Source organism: Polistes dominula, unplaced genomic scaffold (genome assembly GCF_049000335.1).
Source record: "Polistes dominula isolate Pdom_NZ unplaced genomic scaffold, Pdom_raw_medaka contig_77, whole genome shotgun sequence".
NCBI lineage: Eukaryota > Metazoa > Arthropoda > Insecta > Hymenoptera > Vespidae > Polistes > Polistes dominula.
In genome coordinates, this window is record NW_028301152.1 from 9,724,998 (window position 1) to 9,751,476 (window position 26,479).

Below are 26,479 nucleotides of genomic sequence, written 5' to 3' on the forward strand. Positions count from 1 at the left end.
GATTTGTAGCTAAATAAAGTTATGAATAAACAAAGAGATAAAAAAATATCTGAAAGAAAGAAATAAAAAAAGAAAAGGATAAAGTACGAAGAGTGTAGAGAAACGAGGAAACCTTTACGAGAGCATAATGAAACTGCATAGTAATCTTAGAAGCCGTGTACACTCCGTCTTTCCTCGTCGTAGCAGAGAGTCAGTCGGGTTAAATATCTTGAAATGGATATTTCTGGTGGTAGTAGGCGGTAGTAGTAGATTCGTGTGCTTACCGCCCGACGTAGTAGGGAAGTTATTGCTTCGGATATTATCACGCTGGCTGCCTAAAGCTCCAAGTGAATTTCGTGTCGTCTCATCCTGAAGTCGACCGCGTACTGTGCGAACAACTTACGACGTGCTATTTTACGACGAGAAACGAAAGCCAAAGAAAGAAATTATGCCGACAAAAAAATAAAAAGAAAAAGATTCTTGAAAAATAAATAAGCAGATAGATCTAAAAAACGAGATTTATTCAATTTTAATCATATTCAAACGAAATTCATAAAACTAACGATCGTTGAAATCATTTTTTGAAAAAGTAACAAGAAAAAAATGTTGAATAAATATTCGTAATAAAAGTTAAAGAGAAAGAGAAAGAGAGAGAAAGAGAGAGAGAGAGAGAGAGAGAGAGCATGTACTTGTTAAAGAAGAGATTACAAGACACTTTCTTTCACTCTTTCTCTCTTTTTGTACGTTTGGAATCTTTTTGTTAGACAAGAAAAGAGAGTGGTAGTTAAATAAAGTGGTGATGCAATGTAAGGAAGACATAAACGACGTCCTCTCTCGCGTACTTATCACTTACGTCAGCGCAAATAAGCTCTACTATTTCAAGGATTAAGAATTTGACTGACGCTGTATTTTCGTCGTGGCATCCTTGGTTATCGTTGAGCAACGTCTAGCTGGGTTATTGCTGCTAAGAGTGAAACAGAGAAAGATAAAGATAAAGAGAGAGAAAATATCACACGAGGAAAAGAAGAAGAAGAAGAAAAAGAAAAAGATGAAGAAGAAGAAGGGCGTAAAAACGGAAAGAAAAGAAAAGAAAAGTATAAGAAAACGCGCGCGTCATCCACCGAGAGAGAAAGAGAGAGGAAACTCACGAAACATTATTTTCAGCATCGAAAGCTCACGGTCCAGCTGGCAGATAGATAGATAGATAGGTAGATAGATAGATAGATAGATCGATAGATGGTAGAAAAGAAACGTCTCCTCCTCGTACCTTTCCGTTTCTCTACGTCGAGAGAGAACCGTCATGCGAAAGTCGAATTCAAATATAGAAATGTCTGGCCCAGTGACATTTGGCAGTTTGTATCAATCCCTGTAGAGGAGGAAGGGGGTCGGGTCGGGTCGTGCGGATGAAAAGCCAGGAAGAACACCGCACGTCGTTGTGTCCCCCATTTTCCCCCTCGATGATATCGGTCGATCTACCGTTAAAGCGTTTCCCTTTACCACTACCAGCCTCGTTCTTCCACTTTTTCCTGGCCGTTACCATTACCATCAGGTATCCATCCCTGTTCTATCATTCAGACACTCTCTCTCTCTTTATCAACGATTTTCAAGTTCCCTTTTTCGAATGATTTTTAGGTCAAAACGCGATCTTCGCGAACTGCCGATGTAATCTCGGTGACATCTTCCTCGTTCGAGAAATCCGTAATTAAGAAGCTGTCGGTTAAATAGAAGAGAGGAAGAAGAGAAGAAGAGTGAAGATGCGCGCTAAAGATCAAAAAGCGAGACACGCGTGATAAGAAGGGGAAGATAGACTTCCTTTTAATTTAGATTTTCTTCGTAGAAGAACCCGCCGCCGCCACTGCTGTTGCCGCCAGTGCTGCCGTTAGGGTCTCGACGAGAACGAAACTGATAAGAATCGTAAGAGAAACGAAAACCCACCACCAACTACTATACCGAGGCCTATATACTCTTCTCTTCTCCTTCTTCTTCTTTTTCTTTCTCTCTTTTCCTTCCTTCGATGCTTACTTGCAGTAAAGAAAATGCACCAGGCATTTTAATCGAGCTGTCGTCGAGCGTTCGAGATAACGGACCGACAGCTTTCACTTTGCTATCTGAACGACAAGTAAAGTAAAGCTTTATCTGGACGTCCGTTCTACGATCATTAAGTGACGACGGAAACTCGTAATTTGAACGTTTAATGATCGTTATTGCGTCAGATTAGTTTTCTAACTATATATCATTTTAATAATTAAACAAAGATAACGCAAGTTACGAATTCTAATTGAAATTGACGCACGTCCTATTATCATGCGATATACGAACACGAATAAGTAATAGTAGTAGTTAAATTTATAATATGTTATAAAGTTAAATTAAAGAATAAAACATTTATATAGAATGTGATTTGAATAATTATAAGATATTATTAACTAACTTTACATAAGCTATATCTATTACCTTAATCCTTTTAATTTTCACTAGATATATTCTTCGAACACCGATGTGTAATTTTACGTCGAGAAGATCAGCAAGTGTTGTACCACCGACCGGGCAGCCATCACTCGAGAGCGTACATTTATATTCAGTCTCTAGGACGACTACGACGAATACCGACGACGACTATGGTACATGTTTATCGGAGCGAGGTGAGCTTCGCCAAAGTGCCCTGTACCCAATCAATCCGCTAAACGCACGTATTTATCCGTGTACGTCGTGTCTACCGTGGGCGCCCGCGCCCGCACGATCTCAACCACCACACGTAGCCTAGGTTCGTTCGTTCCTCCTATAGAGATAAATTTGGAGATGCTAACCGGAATTGACCTACCGTCCTATCTCCTATATCTACACAAGACTTTAGAAAATAATTGCTTGGCCACTTTTGGCGATTTAACCAATTTCTTAGCGTCTAAACGTTGTTTCGTTTAACTGACAGGTATAATCATTCTCTCAATAGATTATTACAAAAATGAACGAGATCAATTCTTTCTACGAACACTGGGATTCGTTTTTTTTTTTTCAATTAAAATTTAGATTACACACAAGATCTTTTAATGCATTGAAATATACTAATGGTACTGGATTATTGTCTTGGTTTATACGTTTTAGAAATGACAAGCAAATGACATAGCAAATGTCGAAGATATATCAGTGATACCTCTATGGGCTTTCGATCAAATGATCAACTAATAACGATCCAGGGATCAATCCCCCCTCAGGTGTTCCCCAGTCGCACAGCGTTAGAGCTCGCTCGATTGCAGGATAATCCCAGCTGCATTATCTTGATGAGCTCTGGACTCAACCTCTTCCTTCTAACTGAACCTTCGCGTACCTTTGCAACGGGACCGTGACTTGGCTAAAGATCACGAGACTATCTACTATACCTGATATAGTACTTATGTTATATACATTACATGCATATACTTGTGTACGTGATAGTCTCTCTCTTTTGTGTGCAAGTACTTATGTATAATATGTACGTTTCTATATATAAAGAAAAGAGAAGGTGAGGAGCTACTCACGAGAGGGATAGATAGAAGATAGGGAAATGGAGGAACCGAAAGTTACAATGCATCGTTCGGGGAAGTACGAGGAAGATCCCAAGAGACACTACCGGTTGGATGAAGAGAGCGATCAGTAAGGCGAATCTTCATGCTCTAACAGAGCTAATTCATTCATATCGCTACTTAGTAAACCTGCCCGGATATCTCTACCCTGGTTCTTGAAGCAAAGTCGACTGATTTTCGGTCAGGTAGCCTTCGGGAATATATCCATGAAAATCGAACTTCGAATAAAATCAAAAATTGGATATAAATATTCTCCATCATATTTTACCTTTAATCTTTCTATCAAATTAGTATTTTAATTGGATATATTTACTCGTAAAATCGATCAAATCAATAATTCAGGATTTAGTTAAAAGAGATGGTTTCAGAACCACCAAACAAAATATGATGATTCAATAAATAAATGATTTAAATGGGTAAAGCGTGAAATGGAATGTTGCAGTAGCAGGTATGACAGACATCACGGAAATGGTTTCATGGATAAACGATAAAGAGATAGAGATGTTAGAGAGACTGAGAGGATCTCATCTTAGTTTCTCGAGTAAATCTCTCTCTAAGCGGGCTAAGCAAGCTCCAGTAGCAATTCGTAATAACTATTAGCGAACCTACATTCATCTCGTTTAACTCGAGTTAGCGCGCTCCGGCCGCGTAAACCTGGCCCATAGATTGTGTTAGCAAGCTGGCTTACTTAATGCGCACGTTGCCAACCGGAATCGTCCCACTAATTTATACGAAACGATACGGTCTATTCACTATGGTTCTCGCCAGCGTTCGCCGTTAATCAATATCGTTCATTAAATCGGCATAACGGGTGGTGTTCTCGTCTCCAATGTATCCCAGAGAATAACTCAGGCATAACGTATCATTTTTTATTTTTTTTATTCTTTTATTAAAAGAATCATTAAAGTTAAAGATAAAGAAAGTTCAAGAGAATGCGGATATCATATTATATTTTTCTTATTCACTTATTCGTATCTTAAACTATCTTCTTGTAGAAATGGGTTACTTATTAACTTATATTTTCACTTTCGAATAATTTCTTTGAAAACAGAGAATCTTGTTTAACCCAGAGAAGAATCCAAGTAAGGAGAAAGTGGTTAATTTGATTACAAAACCCTTTGCGTTACAAAACGAGATATCAAAAGGTATTAATATAAGTAAAATAGTTACGTAAATATATATTTATCTTATTGTTAATTTTGGAGATGTTGATAATTACAGAAAATGTTTCAAGTGCATGTCCCATGTCTTAATCCTTAAATATATGCATATACAAAATACCGAGCAAATTCCTCAAGTACAGGTACGTAAAGCATACCTACATACGTAACTACACCGGACATGTCTGTGCCGTATTATGTCGTTATCCAAGTCAACGAGCGTAAAATGATCAAAAGCAGTCGGGGAATACTATCTGAAGAAGCTGTCTTTGGAATCCTGGCCACTGACTGGAGTCTCCCACTACCATAAAAGGTGTAAGCTTAAAAGGCTTGTTAGCAAATAAGTGGAATATAATATACCGCAAACAAAGTATGTTAAAGTGAAACAAATAAATGTCGTACGTGGTATTACGTGGAACATTTAAATGCATCAAATACTATAATTCAACATTGAACTAGTTTTATATCTTTTTGTTTCATTTTTGATTCTTTTTCATAATTCTATTATTCTCAACTGTTCTTGGCTAGGAAAGTTGCTGCAGACGTAGCAGCAGCAGCAGCAGCAGTAGTAGGAAAGAGAGAGATCCTAATCCATGCTAGGCTTTTGTTGTCACTTCTCCACCTGTTCGTTTTCCTTCTTGTCTTTCCTTGCTAATTCTTGTTCCTTCTCCTCTCTTGCACTCTACTCGTCTTCCTTCTCCCAAGCCCCTTAAAACCCAACCATTGCACCTGTCTCTCTCTCTCTCTCTCTCTCTCTCTCTCCCGTGTTCCAAAGTTTGTCGAGTTCTCCAGCTACCTCGCTTTTCTGGTAGCATCGTCTTAGGCAATCCCTGGAGAAGGAAGTAATGACAAGATTATGTAAACGTGTCACTCTAGTGAGACGCGCATCTGTTCAGCCGCGTTCGGATTGATCGCGTTGACGCGCGTAGCGGAACCAACCGATTTTGTCGTTCTCTCCGTTTTCCTCGTAACCGCATATTATGAATATGCAAAGGATGTAGGAAGAGAGAGAGGGAGAGCGTTGTTCCATCGGGGAAATCCAAAGCAATGATTAGTACAGTATGTTTGAATACGCCCGTATGATTAATTTGACGCATACGATTGTAACGAGATAAATTCATTAAAAATCTCAACAAAGATTAACAATAAGAATCGATAACTAAACAATGACCTAATTCTTACGTAACCGAAGTAATAATTTGACACTAGTGCGATAACAGGCCACCGTTAATTGACAGTAATATTTTTCTTTGTTAACGAGTCGAAAATAGCAGCGTCGTATCGTTGCTAGTGGGTCGGTCGTACATAGATGACACTTTGGATATCGCCAAGAAGCAGACCAATAACCATAGTTCAAGCATTATATACGTCCAAGTAGCACGACCTTCGGCTTACACTATCCTGAAATTCACGGAAGAGAAACCCGGTCGATCCTTATCCCCCTTCGACCTACCTTCTTCCTCTTTAGCTTTACTTCGATCCGTTCTTCCACGAGATTTCAACCCAAAGTCTAGAGACCTACCCGTCCGGTGGTTCCTCCTACCGTAATTGGTCGGCATCTTATGTTCATTCCCCTATCCTCTCTCTCTCTCCCTCTCTCTCCCTCTCTCTCAGCTTTTCTGGAAAATCTGCCAGAATTCGACATACGTTCTCTCTCTCTCTCTCTCTCTCTCTCTCTTTCACGTGGCTTGATTTAATATAACTTATGCATATTCAATAGTTCTCTTCTCTACTTCCGTGTCGTAGAAACACCACCACCACCGTCATCCTTGAGAAGGAAGAAGCGCATGCACGCGCGCGTTACAAGGAACAAGAGAGAAGGACAAAAGCTATATCTCGCTCTCTCTCTCTCTCTCTCTCTCTTTCTCTCTATGTTCCACTATTTCCTACTTTAAGTTCGCTCGTAGAGTTTCCAGTGACGCGGAGAGCCACAGAAGGCGAGGATCGCGTCTTGCAATCTGCTTCGAGGACGGTGATTCGTGACGACGAACTTACGCGGTTTCCCGATTCCGTTTCCTCGTCTATTCGCGCTTCATGTCGCATGACCCCGACCGAGGATTCTCCCAAAGTCACTCGGTTGAGTTCTCTCGAAAATTAGACGAGACTAGTAGGGGGTTAAGAAATAGAGAGAGAGAGAGAGAGAGATAGAAAGTAAGATTGTCGTTCAAACGTAAGTCCGTTTGAGAGAAAGAAAGAAAATGCGACGGGATAGGCGCTCTTAATAATTGTATCGACTTTCAGAGAAGGAAGGAAACCTGGTGGGTGAAGGAGGGAGGGAGGAGGAGGAGGGAAAAGGAATAATATTCCGCGAAACGCACGAACTTAAAGAACGGGATGAGAACAGGATAGCGTGAGAGCGTAAAAGAAGGACAGATGGATGAATAGATAGGTGGAGAGAGAGAGAGAGAGAGAGAGAGAGAAGAGAGAGAGAGAGATACAGACGGAGAAAGCCGGCTCAGTAACTTTTCCCTTTATCCGTTCATCCCTGACGTCGTCTACCGGGACCCGACAATGAATGGATGTCAAAAACGCAGCAATTAATTCACCCCCGTAGGGAACAAAGGCGTAAGAATACCGGCGGCCTTGCCAGTACTCCAGAGGAAAGAGGAATGAGAGAAGGCGAAAGAGATAGAAAAAAAAAAGAGAGAGAGGAAGAGAGCAGACATTCAATGTATGTGTGTGTATGTGTGTGTGTATGAGAGAAAGAGAGAGAGAGAGAAATAGCACGGTTACGAGCAGTAGGGCCGACGTAAGAGAAACGAAACGAGTAGAGATGGACGACGAGAACCGAGATGAGGTAGGAGATGGAACTGAGGCAAACTGGCAGTGAGGTAGCAACGAGGAGCGAGAAAGCACAATGCTCGGATCATCCAACTTTACTTTGCGTATTGTAATTCAATTTCACGTCTCTGAACGTCTCTCTGCCTGCTGCTTTTCCTCGCCCCGGCTTTTCCGTCTTCGTGAGTCTTTCTTTCCGTCCGACTTCCCACCTTCAGGCATCATCTCTCTTTTTCTTTCTCTTTCTATCACATTTTCTATTTGTCTTTCTTTTCTCTTTCTCCCTCTCTCGAAGAATCCCATCACCAACGCGTACAACGCGGCACGGAAATAACGAGAAGGGATAAGCCTAACGTTCTAGCGATTGCTTTTCAAAAATTTATAACTAAGGTTAAGATTTTTCGGCGTCTAAAGATTATAGTTTTAAATCGATATAGTTCTATTCGAATTTAATAACAATTTCTATCGAGTTATATAGATATATAGAAAGAGATACTGTAGGACCCAATGGAATTGATTTGCACGGAGGTGATTCGTTCTCGATTAAGATAGTCGAGATTGAAATAGACGTGCGGATATTTTGAGAGGTATCATCGATAACTGACGAGGTGGCGAAGAGAGAGGTGAGTTTGGGTGAAGAGGTGAGGAAGGAGTGCATTCCCAAGCAATATCTTGCGCCAAATTGTGTGCGGCAGGACGTATTTCCCCCCTTTAACGTCCCAGCCTCTCTTTCTATTATTCCGTATTTCTCTCTCTCTCTCTCTCTCTCACTCTCTCTAGCTCGATTCTCTAACTAGGCTTAACCTGGATGGCTTCATAGCGATGCCACGGCAAATACATGAATGTTGATACAGCCAGCTATCAGAGTCACTACCACCACGCCTTATCCGAGCCAACTAAACATGGTAACTGAGATTAACCTTAACAGCGCATGACACGTAGATGATGATGGAAACTTCCTACTATTTCTTGTTCGCTAATTATTAAAACCTCAACAATGCTAAAAAACTAAGAAATTAAATTATCAAGTTTTTATTTCAATATCATTATCGTTTGTTTTTTTAAATTGATTTAGTGAAAGGTAGGAAAAGAGGTAGATCTCGTAATCAAAGGAAAATGTATCTTTCTCTATAATAAGACTTTTTCTTTTCCCAATCTCTTCTTTTCTCTTTCGACAATCCTAATCTCTCCGCGGTAACCGTTAACGTATCGTCGATCGTTCTAGCGTATCTTCTCGGAACGGCGGAACGCCGCGTTGGAATGAACCATGACTGATGTTCCAACGAAGCGTGATCCTTTTTGAGTCGACCACAAACTCCATTACGTCCTTTGCTAATCTCTCTGTCCGTGCAAGTGCATTCTGCGCTCCGGTGGCTATGGCTCGAGTTATCTCCATTACACTTCAATCAACATCGAGGACCAATCTGTGCATTTCACTATGGAGCCCTTCCATACCGAGATATCAGCGATAATGTCCCTACACTCTACGCGTTTCCTTTCGAAAAGCATCGAATCGCAACGATGCTCTATTCGAGATTCATCCTTCAATGTTAAATGAAGACAAATATATTCTACTACCACCCCCATACCTATCTATTCACCTACCTGTTATTATCAATACGATATAACTTATTTATCCCTTATAACAATAAAATGCGAACCGTAAGCCACGAAGAAGCCATCCTGAAATCGATGTATAGTCAACTTATGACATCCTATCAAAACCACTGAAAGCAAGCTCTTAGTGTCCTATTTATGAGCTATTTCTATTAAAATTACAAAACCTATCTTGTGTAATATGGCAAGCATGTTATTCGATTTTCTTGTTTCTTTAATAAAACATTATACGTACGGAGGTTTATATATCTCGTAACCTACCACGTCTTAATACTTCATAATAAAATCTCATAACATGGAATCTTTCTGCATCGAGGAATTGTCCAGTTTACGATCCCAACCCCGTGTTTTGTCGTGACAATTTAATACCGTCAAAATTGTATTCGTTTGTTCCGACTATATACAGTGTGACAGAATATATCGTGTGATCGACCAAAACTACGACGAGGGAGAAAGATATATATACGTGTTGTCTATGTACGAGATCATCTCTCTCTTTCTCTTCCCAGCTTTCATCTTTCATCTTTTCCCATCTCTCATTTTTTTCCTCTCATATTCGCAGTAGGGGGATGACTGTAAGTAAGTACGTGATATAAGATGTTGTTGTCACGCGGTTGACGATAAAACTGGCAAACATAAGGTGACATTTTCCCTCACCTTATTATACGTTTTACTATCCTTAATATAATAAAACTCGGTACAGTGCAACTGACCTACGAAATGGTGTTTCCAAGAAAGACCAACTTTATCGACTGGGATATTCGAAATTCAAAAGCGTCCGCTTGGAAAATCCTTTTCCACCTTTCGAAGATATTGGAATATTGTCCAATTTATAGGTACCTAGACGTTTTGATTTTACCTCGTATCCTTCAATATTTCTCTCTCCTTACTCCGACAATCTAACTCTCCTGCTATTGAATCTAACACGGTCTAGATATCTTGGAATAAGATAAGACGCGCTCGACGGATACGACTAGAGATTTCGAACGAACCCAATCTCGAATTCCTAGTTATAACATTGAAATCGAGCTAGGACGATCTAGTATCTCTCTCTTGAATTTTGACTTTGATGCAAGAGTAAGAGAGTAAGCGATATATAGAGAGAAAGAGAGAGAGAGAGTGAAACAGAGCTCACTGTATTCAGAAATGACATGACGTTTCACACCGGACACCCTTGTCGTGCGAGTTTATGCAAGATCTTGGACGACTAATGAAGGTCTTCCTCGCAGACATAACATAATTCAGGTTTCTCTGTATAATTAACAATTTCATGCGTGTTTGCTATAAGAAACGATTACTCTGTCATCAAGTAAAATATCATTTTATTAAAGAAAAAAATATTTTTCATTGAAAATGTATAAAAGCATGTATCTTCATATTTGATACACACATTCACATTGATATTTGATCACATATTCATATTGAATATATTTTAGATAAAATCTTATTAGGAATTAATAATACAATGTTTATTCGTGAGATACTTTTTATTGTACTGCAGTTCATAGATGAGTTTTCGTATCTTATCTTATGTACATATTAACTGAATGAAAGGACCGATCATCAACACATAACCGACCAACCAACGAACAAACAAAGCACATTCTATAGTTTTGACCAAATCGACGACGCGTGCGATTCAACAATGTCGTATTCATTAGTCGCAATGTTTACCACTTCAAACCATTTGATTTTATGTTGCATCGCATGTGCACGACTGTGTCGGAAAACCATTATTATTTGTATTTATACAAGAGATATATTAATTTCAATATTGCTGAGAAACCCCGTATAAACATTTACTATATAATAATAAAATACACAGTTCATTTTTATTTCGAAAAATCATGGGATTTGACAAATATCTCTCTCTGTTATCTTCTTCTCACTCGGTTATGGGAGAATTTACAAGAAGCGAGTATTTTGTTTCCTTGCTGTTCTTTCAATTTCTTTTCTTATATTCCTCACTTTCTTCCGTAATCTATTCTATTCGATATACAGTTTTATTGAATATACATATACGTATTTCCTTTGGTTATTACATACACATTGCATTATCATGTATTTGTATCTTTCCCCAATCTTACACATTATTTTATATTCATATCATATTACATCGTACAAGTAAATTTCGCAAAAATTTTCTACTCCTTATAATATTATAATACCTTTTTATATTTATTTTTCTTATATTATATTTTTCTTTCGTTTTCACTTTATAGTTCATTTTTGCCAACTTAAACTTTCCTGAGATTGGTAGTGGAGAAGGTACTACCAAAAGGTACTACCTCAGTCTACTACCAGCTCCACAGGGAAATACACAGTGCCGTTCAATTAATGCCCCAGAATCGGAATCTTATTTCGTGCATTTGTGCACCAAGCTACCCATCTAATGGACCTACAGTTCCTTTTTCGGCATAGAGAAGAAAATCACAAATGAATACGTAATACCTCCTACCGTCTCTTGCCGTCGAGACAACAACGAACAACCAAGACGTTTTACCTGCATACGATTTCTTTAACTCGAAACAAATTACTAAGAAAGAATATACCAGCTAGCTAGCTAGACCAAATGGAAATGTTTACCTATTTATTTTGCATTTTGTCAATTATACTCTTAGACGAATAGAGAATTTAATCCAAAAGTTTAAAGAGAAATAAAAAAAAAACTACAATATTCTGCTGCACATTGAGAAGAATTCATAGCATAAATTTTAATAGATTTAATAGATATAAAATTTAATAAATAGATTATTAGATAGATCATAAATTTAATTGATCAGATAAATTAAAAAAAACTCATCCTTCATTGCATTTTGTCAGTTATACTTTTAGACAAATAGGAAATTTAATCCAAAATTAAAAAAAAAAAAAATAAAACAAACTACAATATTTTGATGCACATTGGGAAAATAATTCATAACATAAATTTTAACAAATAGATAATCAGATACACAGAAAGACTCCTACTCCAAAAAAAAGAAGATAAAAAGAGAAGGAGCAATGCAATTGTAAACTCGACTAGACAAAGTTCCTACAATATGTAACGAAGAGAAAAAGGTTGATGTCAAAGTTACCAAACTGTTCAGAAAATCTGCACACGGACACGCAGATAGTGCCGAAAGTGTTTTGGCACAGCGAATAAGTAAGACAAAGAAAAAGAGAAAAAGGGGATAGAAGAGGGGTGGGGGGGGGGGGAAGGAAAGAAAGCCGAAAGTACTTCATTTTCCACAGCCTACCTCCGACATCGTAGGCATCGTATCTGTTCGTGCATAAGTAAAGAATAACCCTCACCTACACACACTCTCTCTCTCTTTTCCACTATCAGCATTTGCTAAGGCAAGCATGCCACCCCTCCTCCCCTTCTTCACGATTCTTTCTTTCGACTTTCTGCCCTCTTTTCTTAAACTCTTTCGGCTGGGATCTTTCTATCTTTCTCTCTTTTTGTATCTTTTCCCCCATAGTTGTGTGTGTGTCTCTTTCCTCGTTCTTAGAAACAATGAAGCTCCCAATCGCATTTGCTATTCCCCAGTCCCAGCCAAGGCTCGCCTTCAGCAAGCCGTTTTCCATCCTGTAGCCGCCTACCAAGTCGAAAACGGCTCGCTCTTGAATCCCTTTACATTTTTATAAAGCAGCTTAATTCGCTGCCAGCCGAGATGCTGCGCAACCCAACATGGGAAGTGAGAGAGAGAGAGAGAGAGAGAGAGAGAGAGAGAGAGAGAGAGAGAAAGAGAACTTGCCGTCGCGCGTCTACTACGAAATGGAACAAGAGGAACGTTTGATTTACAGGCTTCGGGGAACGTAAAACGTATATAAATATAAATATATATATATATGTGTGTGTGTGTGTGTGTGTGTGTGTTGCTTTTTTCCCTTAAGATCTTCCATATTTTTCAAATATAAAAAAAATTCTTTAATCTAACATATATTGTAAATTTTTGTTAAATAAATTTATTTATTGCTATAATTTTTAACGTAGGGTTTACATGTTAAAGCACTTTTTTATCGCATGGAAATAATCTTCAAAGGTTCATAGGTATAACTAAAAATAATGATAAATCATTGAGGTGATTATTTTGATACGACAATTGTGCAAGTAAGAAAGGGAGGAAGAAGAAGAAGAAGGTGAAGAAAAGAGAAAAAACAATGGAAGGTCAGAGGTGACAAGTATAATGGGATGGCATTCGGCAAACGGCCGAGTGGAGAATGTGAAACGTGGGCTATGATAAATCATGGACCAGTTAAGTACGTTAGCTACATCCGGTGGCGAAAGAAGGTTGTACATTTGCGAGAAAGAGAAAGAGAGAAAGAGAGAAAGAGAGAGCAAGAGAGGAGAGAGAAGAAGAAGAGAATTATTATTGGAGAATTTATTTCTTGGGTGAGAAATTATTGCCGCCATTATGCCGGCGCAAGGCGAACACGTGTTTTAACTGGCTCCGTTGGTTAGGTACTCGTTCGTGCGATGTGGAGCCGCTCTTCTCAGACATAATGGTCATTCCTTGAAAGCCTGCCGGACGTGAAACAGAGCCAGCTTTTGTCGAACCCGTAAACCATTTCGCCAGTACGAACATAGAACATTTATATACATAAGTAACAAGCGAGATCAACGTTCTTGATGCTCACGTAAATTCAAGTAGCTGTGGGGTTCTTATGCGTTCACCTTGGCTCATAGTGTTAACGAGTTTACTGTAAGAAATTCATTCTCTCGCTTACAATGAGAACTCGGTGGTTGTTGATTTAAAGTTATGGTGTCTAACTCTTGCCCGTAGTCTTTCGTCTTCTATTAACTTGCAAGTAATAACGATTATGTTAAGAAATACCGTCTAAAAAGTTAAATAAGAACGATTATAAGGATCAAACGATGATGATTTGATAAGAAAAAAGAATTTCTGAAGGATGAAATGTAATACAAAGGACACGTTACTTAAGTAACGATTAACGTACGAATGCTATATGCGTATTATATAATCGCAGTTTAATCACCCGCTTAGATAACATCGATCGACATGTCACATTAATTGCAGTAGCGAGAATAACGCGTTTAATATTAATCAGTAGCCCGAAGGAGGTTCACTATTGGGGATGAGGAATGTAAATTACATGGAAGATGACCCGATACGGAGGGATGGTCACGTGTATCCTGCTATCCTAATTACTGATTGGAGGAGCATACTACCGATGAAAGGAGATGGTTGCTTAGCGATATACGTCTGTGGTCGTATATCTATGATTCAATAATTAAAACTGTCCGATTACATTTTGTAATATTCAAATAATTTTAAAAGAATTACTTTAAAAACTATAGAAGGTGAAGGAGGAGGAGGAGGGCAGGTGCAGAGGGGCCACATCTGCTTATACCTATGGACCTATTACTCATTTTTAACAAAGTTTTTAGGCTGAAAGAAGTTAACCAAATTCGCTTAAACGTCAAAGAACATTCAGCACAGAGCTTTTGGCGGCCTCCTCTGGAACGTTGGACGTAGCTCCTACGAGAGTAGAGAAAACGACGAGGGTGCGGAAGCAGGGAAAAAGGGAAGGAGTTAGTTTGGTTCGGCAGTCGTGGTTTTTGAAAACCCTCGGCACAAAACAGACGCGAGGTTGCACATGAGGCTAGGGTATCCGCAACCGACAGCGCAGTAGAGACTGCGGTTACTAGACCGCAAGCTACTACTACTACCTACGCGAGATATCTGAAGAGGGGGAGAAGGATAGGAAGAGAATGAGAGAGAAAGGGAGAGAGGGAGAGAGAGGAAATAGAAAAGGTAGAGAGGGGTAAACGAGAGGAGGAACAAGAAGAAGGGCAGGCATACACCGGTGATGTTCTAAACCCTTTAAAGAGCTTACTTCTCTGTAATATCTCGGCGTTTTAGTTTAACCCAGAGCGTCGGGGATAAATTCGTTTGCGATTAATTTGCTCGTCCCGCACGATGCAAGGAATTTTGGCTTTTGGGCAAGCCGACGATTTTCACTCGTTTCAGAAAAGGAAACGAAAAGTTCTTCCCTTCCAACTTCTACACGTAGTTTCACAACTCATAACCTGGGTTCGATTGTACGAAATTCAATTTCGTTAATGTTAGATGTTCATTTAATTTTCTACCCCAAATTAGGTAATTTTATCTAAGAACACCCACATCATTATCCTTTTATAATTACATGAATGAAAGCACGGAGAGTTTGCTTGCTGCCTCGTTCGCGGTCGTTTCCTTCATTTTAAATTAACGTCAATATTTTTTTCTAATTTTTTTTTATTGAAAGTATCCCACGCACACCGTGCAAGATAAGAATTATATTCAAATACCTATTGAGAAAATTTATAAAAAAATGAGTAGTTATTTTTCTTTTATTTAATATGTATTACAAAGACGATCACATTTGCACGATTAAGTGGCTTTATGAAATATAAATTCAATGCTATTTAGTTAACGATTATATATATATATTTCAATGAATATATCGTTATTTCTTTTTTTTTCTCATTGCATAAAAACATATCGACCGTGACGTAAAGTCATTTATGAGTCTTTTTATAATCATTTAAATAAAGTAATTTAGCAGAACGAAATAAACAAAGCAATCCCACCCACGCAAACTAGAGGGAACTTTTATTTCATATAATAATAATAATTATTATTAATATTTATTAATAATAAATATAATATTTTTATTATTAATATATATTAATAATAAATTAATAATAATAATAATATTATTATTATTATTATTATTATTATTATTATTATTATATTCCGTTAAACAGTAAAATGCAGTTTATATAATGCGTTCTATTGGTACGCGAACTTGACATGACAAATTGTCGCGAGCAAGCAGTGAGATATTTTCGACCTATTTCGAATATCGCGATACTAGTTTCGATCGATAATAATCAGCCTTTGGGAAAAATACAAACACGTTTTTGGACGACTGCCTCGGAGATAGGAGTAACTACGTAAATGTCAAAATGGAGGAAAAAAAGAGACTCTAAGGTAGTACTTGCGATGGTCGTAGTAGTGGTAGTAATAGTAGTAGTAGTGGTAGTGGTGGAGGGTTAAATTTGCCGGCTAAGGAACGCAATCGAGCGGGATTAAACCTTCTCGATTGCTTCCAACTTCACGCGGGGTCTTCTCTCCCTTTCTTCATCCTCCGCTACTCCCCTTTTCTATCTTCTTCTCCTCTCTCTTGCTCGTCCCATTCGTTTGAAACTGCGGTGAAAGGACGGGTAAGGAATGGAAGAGGTGGTTCAGAAGAAGAAGAAGAAGAAGGAGGGGGAGAAGGAGTGGGAGGATGCGGGATCGGAGTCGATTCCAGTCGATTCTCTACCCGCTGCTTGGTAAAGTCTTCTCCAAGGTTAATTGGACATTTTTTATTGTCAATTTGTGATTGAGATCACCAGAGGATCCTTTGTTGCTCTCAGATCGGTCCGGGTAAGGAGAGAAGGAGCTTCGAAATGGCGCTTTGTCGAGGGACTCGCATTAGAGCACCTTTTGTCCCTTATCGGGAAAACCCGAAGTGCAGTTCACCCTACTATTTCGGAAAGCAGTTTTCCTTCGATCGACCCAGAGGCAGGATGTGCAAGAAGGAGCTTGCAGGCTCGCGAGCTTGCGACCAAGCAACCAACCAACCAACCAACCAACCAGCCACCGTTAGTGGCTCCTTTCAGATAAGCCGAGCACGCCAATGGAATCCGGCTCGATTCTATTCTCTCCTTTTGGATGAACGTAACCTCTTAACGTTGGGCGCACGACGTTTTTACAGTTAACGGTGAAAGCCCACTCCTCGTCGACGCCTTTTGCTAACTTGGCCCGATCTTTCCGCTGATATGACCGACGGTGAATCGAAAGATTACTATTTATGTGAGAAGGACCACACCGTCGAATGTCCTTTGAATAAACGCAAGCATATCTTTTCTAAAGGAGCTGAGAAATAGTATTCGTGAGTTTCATTTGCCGACGAGTAAGAAAATTATTTTTGTCTACTTACGCATTAAATTGAGCTCCTTGCTGTTGCTGCTGTTGCTGCTGTCTCTCCTTCTCTCATTCTATTCTTTTTTCTCTCTTTCTTTTTCATTTTTTTTCCTCTTTCTTTTAACACTTGGCGTAATCCGCGTGTAGAATATTCCGGGCATTCAAAGAAAGGTAAAGAGAGAGAAGATAGAAAAAGAGAGGAAAAGCTTGAGTGCCAGAAACAACGGACTGGGAAATTGAGTCGGAGGAAAAAGAGACTAAGAGCCAGCAACAGGACAAGGCCGGGTAGAAACGAATGGAAGAAGTTCTTACTTTGGTACTTTCGTCAGTGCAGTTTCAGTATTGCGAGCACCGACATGATAGAGAGAGAGAAAGAGAGAGAGAGTGAAGAGAGGGGGAGGCAGGAAGGAATAAGAGAGCTTCCCTGCTTCACAAGGCTAAATCGCAGACTTTTTACATGCTTGCACACAGAAATAGCTCTGAAATATTAAACGTGCAATTACCAGTCCCATTCACCGTGATGCACCACCGCTAACACACGCGTTGGCGACGCACGATGTAGAAAGAAGAGGAGAGGTGATGGGTGGGGAGGGGGAATGGGGGTGAATCGGTTGGTGGTGAGAAGGGAAATTGGGAGGAAAGACGAGACACGACGAAAGGGAGGGGAAAAGAAGAAGGGAGACGAAGTAATACACGGTGAGAAGGTGCAGTCGCACGCATGCATCCGAGTAGTGGGCTCTCAATTCTTCTCTTTTTTTCACTCTTTACTTCTATATCTCGGTCCTCTCTTTGCGCGTCGATTCAATGCGACGATAAAAAGCATGCTAGGCGGAAAATGAAAAGCTTTCGAGTAGTCGGCCATGCATACGGGCAAAGAAAAAGAAGTAGAGAGCGAAACGAAACGAAACGAAACGAAACGAAACGAAACACGGCCTGTGTGCCATTCCATTATTGCTTCCGACTTGAGAATTCACGATGCAACGCCGTGTTTCCGTCGTCCATTGCAATGTCGTTGTCGTTGACGAGACGAAAGAAAGAATTATTCTTTAAAACCGACTCTACATAAGTGCATTAGATACAAAAAAAAATCTATCCGTATTTTACTTCCTTTTTATTTTTATTATTTTTCCTCTTACTCTTAGCAAACTTATCTAGCAAAACAAAATAAAATGTTATCTGGTATACCTAAGAAGAACTTTAGAAAGGAAAACTAGTAAATCTAATGTTACAGGTAAAGAACGCGAATAGTAAAATATTATCTAGGGAAAAGAAGAAGGAAGAAAAAAGTTTAGAATACGGAAAAACAATTCGAGTAAATACGTTGAATGTAAAGAAAAAAGAAAAAAGATATATACGGAGAAATAAAACCGAGTGTATGTGTGTAATACACACCTAAGCTTATAAGCATACCCAACACGTATACCTATACATTATCTAGTAGCTATTTCAGTAGCATCATGACGTGGCTCCACCGAGTTTACGGGCTGTTCCATCATTCGAGAGTTTAGCTTATCTGAATGCGACACAACATATCTCAGGTTTCAGTCTCTCGACAACGTAGAAACTACTGTCGTTCGTGACAGATGATAAAGCACCTGGCTAATTCACGGTCAAACGATCAGACACGATCATGACTATAATATGTTGTTTATAATAGAAAATTTTGTCAAAGTATTACCTGTAAATTTATTGTAACATATTAAGACAGTAATTGTCCAGTAGACAAAAATAAACAAAACGCCCAACTATTGTGACCACTTTACGATATTTAATTTAGTTAATCAAGCGATAGTAGCGTGATATAATCCTTAACATTGAACTGGAAACGAAAACAGAAATAAATTCTTTATAGTTAAAACCTGAAGTCTTTTTCTGATCAGCAAAGGTGACAACCTTTAATCGGATAAAATCGCGATAAAATCAGATAGCTGGAAGTTCAAACAAGGACGTACTTTTGAATTTCACGTTTAAGGACAACACGACAATAGGCTGTTTCGAGTTATCAGGTCATCTAGGTACTTTCGAAAATCGATCATTTTCAGCGAAGTGGATTCAATCGAAATACCGGTCGAGTAGGAGTGCGAGAGCAGGGGAAGGGGGATGGGGGCAATAAAGTGATCGTGATTTGAAAAGTCCGCTAGATAAGAGAGAAATATTGACATAAGAGAAAAGGGTGAAGAGGAGAAAGAATATTAAAACGTTTTACGTTCTTTGGGGACTATGAATTTCAATCTAAAACGAACGTTTCGCGGTTGAATTAGGGTGGAACTGTATAAGTACTAGAGATAGCATATATACAGGACTAGGTGATTATCGATCCAAACCTTTGGAGATTCAAACTACTGGATAATTTAGAATCAACGAATATCAAGGAAAAAGAAACCAAGGAACTTCTTATAAAAAGGATAAATAAAATAAAGGAAAATGTCTCTATTTTTCTCCAGTCTCTGGTCCAGAAGCTTTCTTACTCTTACTGACGTTTTCTTACGGACAATAGGGATGTGACTTTCAGTAAATTGACAGCAATTTCAAAGATACATTTTGAAGTAACTCGTCCTTTAATTATCGCTCTCGTGAAAGAAATTCTTCAGAAAATTGTACCAATGTACTCCGGTGAAAGTAGCTAGAAAATTTCTAGAAGAACTATCCGTTCTCATAGACCGTTAGTTTTATCGACAATCTTTGCAGCAAACACGCAAACGACTAGAAGAAAAATCAGTCCCCTCAAACCATTGAAACCCTCCAAAACCCTCCACTCCTCTCTCATAGGAAGTAATCCTGTAAATCCGGAGATCGGATAACTTCCGGCGGGTCTCTAGAGGCACCACTCACTGTATGTAACGATAAGGGACACTGCCTTTACTGCCGTAGAGTGAGCCACCTTTTCCATCCCTACTCTCTAAACCCTTATACAGCCTTTCGTGAAATGCGGTATTTTTCTAGAAGCGGACGATAACATTACACTTCCGGGCTTTTCTTCCTCAGGGCCATATCCGCGCGTCCATGAGAGAGACGCGCGGGTGGTGTGTACCACCGTCGTCTCCGCAAATGCACTTCGGGGATCTTGCCAGATCCACTAGAGAATGGCGCGTGTGATCCTTGACTCTAAACCTCGTCCTGGGGAAAACCGCAAGAGGAACTTTTCCTAAGGAACTATGAGGAGCGATGTTGTACAGAACACACTGGACGCCACTTACGTCAAGTAAACATTCTCTCTTTTTCTTCTTCTTCTTTTTTTCTTCAGCCATACGACTAAAACTTCTCGTTCGTGAAAAAAGAAAAAGAAAAAAGGCAAAAAGTTCACGACAAGCTAAGAGAACGTAGCTTACAGTGCACCAGGGTTTGGTAGGTGAAAACGATGGAATGAACGAAGGAAGGAAACTCGCTAGCTCCGATGGATAACATGGAAGAAGAAGAAGAAGAAGGTTGCTGGGAATTCTCCTTTGGGTTAGTGTCTATGTCCACAAGGGTGCTGCTAGTTGCACGGGGATCGTAATGCGAAGGAAGGCAAGAGAAGATGCAAGCAAGGGGGACGGAGAAGAAAGGTGGTGGTCGTGCCAGTGTGTACACACTCGCTATAGTTAACGTGTCGTCGTCCTGAATGACTTGAACGCGTATAAAATGCATGGGATTTCGGTCTAATGTCGAGGACAAGGAGTATACCCGGGAGCATATTTAACTCCCGAAAGATAAATGTAACAAGTTCTCTTTTGAGTTGCCAACCACCACCACCAACACCACTACCACTACCATCACCAAAAGGAAATAGGACTTGTAGTTAACCAAAGAACAGAACGAAACGAAAAAGGAGTTGAACAAATTTTTTTTTCTTCCCTGAGCTACGTTCGAAATAGCAAATTGACCTTTTGGGACACGGTTGTCCAGCTGCTCTACTCTGGAGGCTTCTTCAGGGATCTTTAATGACTTTTGCGAACCATAAGTTTCCGACCTTGAGATTGGAACAGAAGTGGAGTAGCAAAAAGGTGGACATATCTGTCGGTTGAAAAAGAGGAAAAGCAAGTAAGCGATCGATCGATCGAAAGATTAGAACGGAAAAGGCGGAATGATTAAGATGGTCAAGATAAATCCGATTGGGTATTTGGATTATATAAGGTAGAATCGACGACGGGAATAAATAGGGCTGGCTAGCTCGTATGATTTCTCGATTAGTTCAACGAAGAGAAGAACATCATCAAATCGTAACGAATTACTCGAAATAACGTTTAATTCTTCGTAATGCAAGATTGTAGTAGAAGGTAGAAAATTATAACGCACACATATAAATTACTATTCGATGTTATATCCCCTAACGTAAATCTCAATTGGTATGCGAGAAGAAAACGAATCGTGACGCGTTTACGGCTCAATGACAAATCCTCTCATCGGAATAACGTCGAAAATTGGAAGAACCATAGCCGTTGGTTGACGGAACACACACTCACTGTGCCTGGGTGCGTATAACCTCTCTCTTTCTCTCTTTCTCTCTCTGGATGGATCTCGTTGTAAAAAGAAAACAAAACAACTCGATGAAAAGGTATCCGCAATACGGCTACGAGAATGCAAACAGAGAAAAAAAAATGAGAGAGAGAGAGAGAGAGAGAGAGAGAGAGGGAGATGATACTACACCCGATATGTACAAGAGAACAAGAAAGAAAAAGAAGGGAGAATGAAGAGCAGAAGCTGAACACCCTGGGGAGCCGGCAGCTCGTTACGCGAGACGTGCTGCAATTCTACCGGTCTCTTCCTCTTCCTCTCTTCTCACTCCTCCCCCTCCCAGTCCTTCTAACTCGCTATATTTCTCTCTCTCTCTCTCTCTCTTTCTCTCACTCGGTCTTCTTCCATTTCCCTTCATTCCTCGTGTGCTTTGCTGGTGCTCTCTCGTACTCCAAAGCTTGCAGTGGTTTGAATAATGTCTCACGTATCCGTGTGTATATAGGATCTCGTATATATGCGTATCCCTGTACCGTAACAAGTGGGTATTACACCGACGCTTCTGATATCATCGCTATCCATCCTAAATCTATGCCCGCTCTTCTCTCTTGGCTAAGGGAATGTGGTGCCCGCAATAGATGACGATTATGCTTTATGTATCGTGTTTATTAACGATCTACGTCTATCTCGTTTGCTATCTCAACTAGCATTTTCGCTGATTACGTTCCATTGTCTTGCTACAATCCAATCTTTATTGGAATATCTTATTAATCGATCAGACGAAGGAAAAGGGGTGCAAGGGGAGGTTCCTTCTTATCATAGAAATTGATCGTTGTTTCGTAGAACCAACTAAATTTCTCTTTCACTTGTTTGTATATATAGGTATGTGTATATCTATATATACCGTAGAATTATTCTCATGGATGTATATAGATATATTTGATAATATGCAAGTAATCTCGTTAACTATATATTTCTACAAGGATAAGCATATGCATAATCATATTTGATAATTAATATTATTCTAACAACCTTGTCATATATGTGCAGTCGAGGGATAGTTTAAGAGACTACCGATGTCATAAGGTCTAAGCACGTTACAGATAATTCATATTAATGCACAAGGACGGTATAGTATCTTCGACATTGTGATCATGTATTTTTTGCATATATGTATATATATTATATTAATTTTAAATTACATTATGTTCTTAAAAGTTTTAGTTGAAATTATGAAATTAAAAACCATTCGAATACGTTTTTAACATTTTGCAGTTTTTTTTTCTCTTGAAAGAAAAGGTATTAATTTTCGTGGTATTTATGACGCCCGTATTAACCAACCAGGGGGAAACGAGAAAACAAAAAAATGAAAAAAGAAAAGAAAAAAGAAAAAAGAGGGCACGAGAAACGAAGCGTTTGGGAAGAACTCGGTAATGACTGTCACTACTTTTCCGTCATGTCGGAAGCGCATTGCACCGTTTCCGCCAGACCGGAAGTACCGTAACAAAGCAGTTCCTGTATGCGGTCTCGAGGAGGTTGTTGCAATGGTTCGTAGCACAGAAACACATCCCAGTGACATTTCAATGAACTTTGCGATGTAGCCATTTTCTTCTTAAAGTTCATCACGTACACGCGTTCATTTAAACGAACACACGTATTAATTATTGTCAGAATTTTATATAAAAAAAATTTCTCATCTATTTGTGCTTTAATTTTCTGCCAATTTTGCAAAAAAAAAATTATCTAGCAACTCTGGTATTATTAATAATAATAATAATAATAATAATAATAATAATAATAATAATAATAATAATAAAAAATGTCGTTAGCATTTTCTGCCTTATTATAAAAAATGATAAAGATTTATACAATGAAAAAAATTGTTATAAAATATTATGGTTCTTTTCTTACGCCATGCAGTTGCCGCTTAAAAATACCTTCGTAAATGTTCTCTCGCTCGTTCTCTATTCACGATTGATACACTAGCCAAGTTTCGTGTTGGTGTGCGTGTTTCATGTTCGCGTAACTCCCACTGATGCAAAATACGCTCTATAAAATTCGTCGCGTAAAATACATTTATAATTGCACGGAAAGAGGTGTAATCTGGAATAAAATTCATAAACGAATTAAAATGCACTTTTCGCTTAAATAATCCGTAAATAATTGAATGAGTATGATTATAATAGACAATTATGTATTTAATAATAATTACAGATAGTTATACCCGAGCGAAAATGAAAATTCGATTTTCCTATTCAGTGATTGCGATTTCAATATCACGCCGTAATTAAAAAAATAAAATCATATTTTTCAAGTTTTATGAGATAAAATAAAAAATACAATCATTCGAGTTTATATATGTGTAGAAAACTGTCTTATACTAAAAAAATAAAAAAATAAAAAAGAAAATAGAGAAAACATATTAATCTTTTCACGATTCTTTAAAAACGATTACCAACAAAGAATTTCAAATAAAAAGAAAATAAAAATTGATCGAGTAGAAAAGATGTCCCGGATGGGAAACAACCACCAGAAGGACATCCGATTTCGAAATAAGCAACAACGTAAAACGTAGCATAGGGAGTTATCACATCGTGGATTACACGAAGCGTGCCAACTGTCGTCGTATCATAGACGCGTCAGAAAAAACTTCCTGGCAAGTATCCCATAGAGTATGCGTTTGTATTACTTTTTCAAACCGAGAAACGTCCGAAATCGTGCACTGCGAGCGAATTTACGTTGATTTGTAAGCAACTCTGTAGATGTATATATATGTGTAGATTCGCGAGATGCAACGTAAAAGAAGAAAAATAAAAAAAAATAAAAAGAGTATGAAGTGGGTTGGTGATTCAAAGAGGGTGGTGGTGAATAGCGTAACCATCCTCCATTTTATGAAAATTGCACTGGCCGTTCAAGCTGCCCCGAAGCGTTCACCTGAAATATGTTATCCCCATCTCGCGATTAATGGCAGTTATTTTATTTCGAATACAACATCTAGCTACTACTACTACTAACACAGTAGTGATATGTAGGAAGACTCGAGTTTCGAATCACGAATAGAGCTTTTCTAGTATAATCCATATCTCTATCCTATGTACAGACACGCCAACTCTTATCAACAATTTTCTCGGTACGATTTATAAACTATCATTTTCTTTTTCATATATATATTTTTCTTTTTTATATAATCAACCTTTTGGATATTCATCGAGTAACAACCGTGTATACTATCATCACAATATTCATCAATATTTCATAACTCATTTTTCTTCTACTTTCGATGACTATTCATTGTGAATAAACGAGTTCCGTTAACACTTTCATTTGTTTGTTTGTTCGTTTATTCACTTTTATAGCCATTATTCGTCTTTTTCTGTCGGTATTTATGAATGTGATTGATAAACAATTTGGTGTGAACTCGCACCTCACATTTTTTCCCGATTTACAATTAAAATCAATTCAATCATCTCAACTCAGTTCAAAATTCACGCATGCATCTTTAGAAACGAAGAAATCATAAATAAACTATACACATTTTATATTTTACTATTATATTAAAAAAAAGATCATGAAAATTAAATAAAATGATTACATTTTGCAAACAATATTTATTTACGAATTATTGATCGCGTTGATAATTATAATGGTCAATGACCGATAAGGAAATTTCTCGTCGATTTTTCGAGTATCCTACACTCTCGAAATGGTATATAACATATACATATATATACGGTATAATCCTAAAGTAGAAAATTTCCGATCTCGATTCTGAATTTTTAATTCGATTGAAATGCTAAAAGCTCGCTTTCCAATTCGGATTCAAAACTAAACGGCTTTGCAATTCGGACGTGCAATCCTCGAAATCCCCGGCGTGCGATTACATGCAGCAACATTGAATCGCGATTTCGCGCGCTCACATCATAAATTATGCGCTTCCGGTCTCTCCCTCTCCCTCTCTCTCACACACACACCATAGGAGGGAGAGGAGGAAAAGAATGAAATAAATGGGGGTGAGATGGTGGGTGCCGACGACTACACGGTGGCGGAGGTGATGGCGCACGCGCTTTAAAAATCTGCAAATGTCCCAACGAAATGTGAAGAAAAAAAAAGACAGAGAGAGAGAGAGAGAAAGAGTTGAATAGTAGAGGGATGGAGTGGGGTGTGTGTGGTAGTAGTATGTGAAAAAAGGGGGGTACGAAGTGTGCTAACGCAAAAGACAGAGAAAGAGGGTACAATTAAAATTAGCGCAATTCAGTCACTTGCCGGTAATTCGCGTGCCTAGCATTTATATTATTAAACCGCGCGAATTTCTCTCGCCTCTTCCACGTCCTTCCAACGTTTCCCCCTATACTTTTAGAGTAACGGACGTGTAGACACATTTTCACGTACATGTGTATCAGAAGTTTTTCAAGTGTATGGGGGATGTACACGAACGTTTCTCTCCCTTTTTCTATCTGTGTCTTTCTCTTTCCATCAAGCGACCATTTACATCGTATTCGTTCTCGTTCAACTTCCAGTTTCGTGAACCATGCGTGTACATGTGTGTATATGTATATGTGTGTGAGAGGGAAAGCTTCAGCTATGACTACTATCCGCCGGGACAAGGAAATAATTCCCGGTTTTGAAGTAAATTATATCTAATTGCTCTTATTAAGAGGACGAGAGAGCTTTATTATTCTCTCTTCAATCTCCCGCGGCACCTTGACATCACCTATCCCTCCCACCTTTTTCCTTCCCTCCAGCGTTTCTACCGTTCATCGTTCGACTTTTTAACCTCGCGTTCCATACGTGCTTTTGTATTACCATATATATATGAATATTTTAATACCTATGTGTGTACAATATTTATTATTTTTTATATTAATTGTCTATAATTGTGAATTTGGAACCAATAAAACGAGACCAAATTTTTCCAAGATTTTATAAATTATTATAAATCTTACCTTTGGATGTGTTCTCCTAGGAAACGCTACTTTCGGGTCGATCTGTAACA

At 38.7% G+C, this 26,479-nt stretch overlaps 1 protein-coding gene across 5 annotated transcripts in view; it reads right to left on the minus strand.

Annotated features, from left to right (window-relative positions):
- Window positions 1-26,479, minus strand: part of Rbp6 (RNA-binding protein 6) — a 583,327-nt gene that overhangs the window by 205,661 nt on the left and 351,187 nt on the right. For all 5 annotated transcript variants that reach the window (XM_015319952.2, XM_015319953.2, XM_015319955.2 and 2 more), the window contains one exon: window positions 26,430-26,471. In XM_015319952.2, coding sequence (XP_015175438.2) covers window positions 26,430-26,471 — 42 coding nt within the window. The remainder of the gene's footprint in view (window positions 1-26,429; window positions 26,472-26,479) is intronic.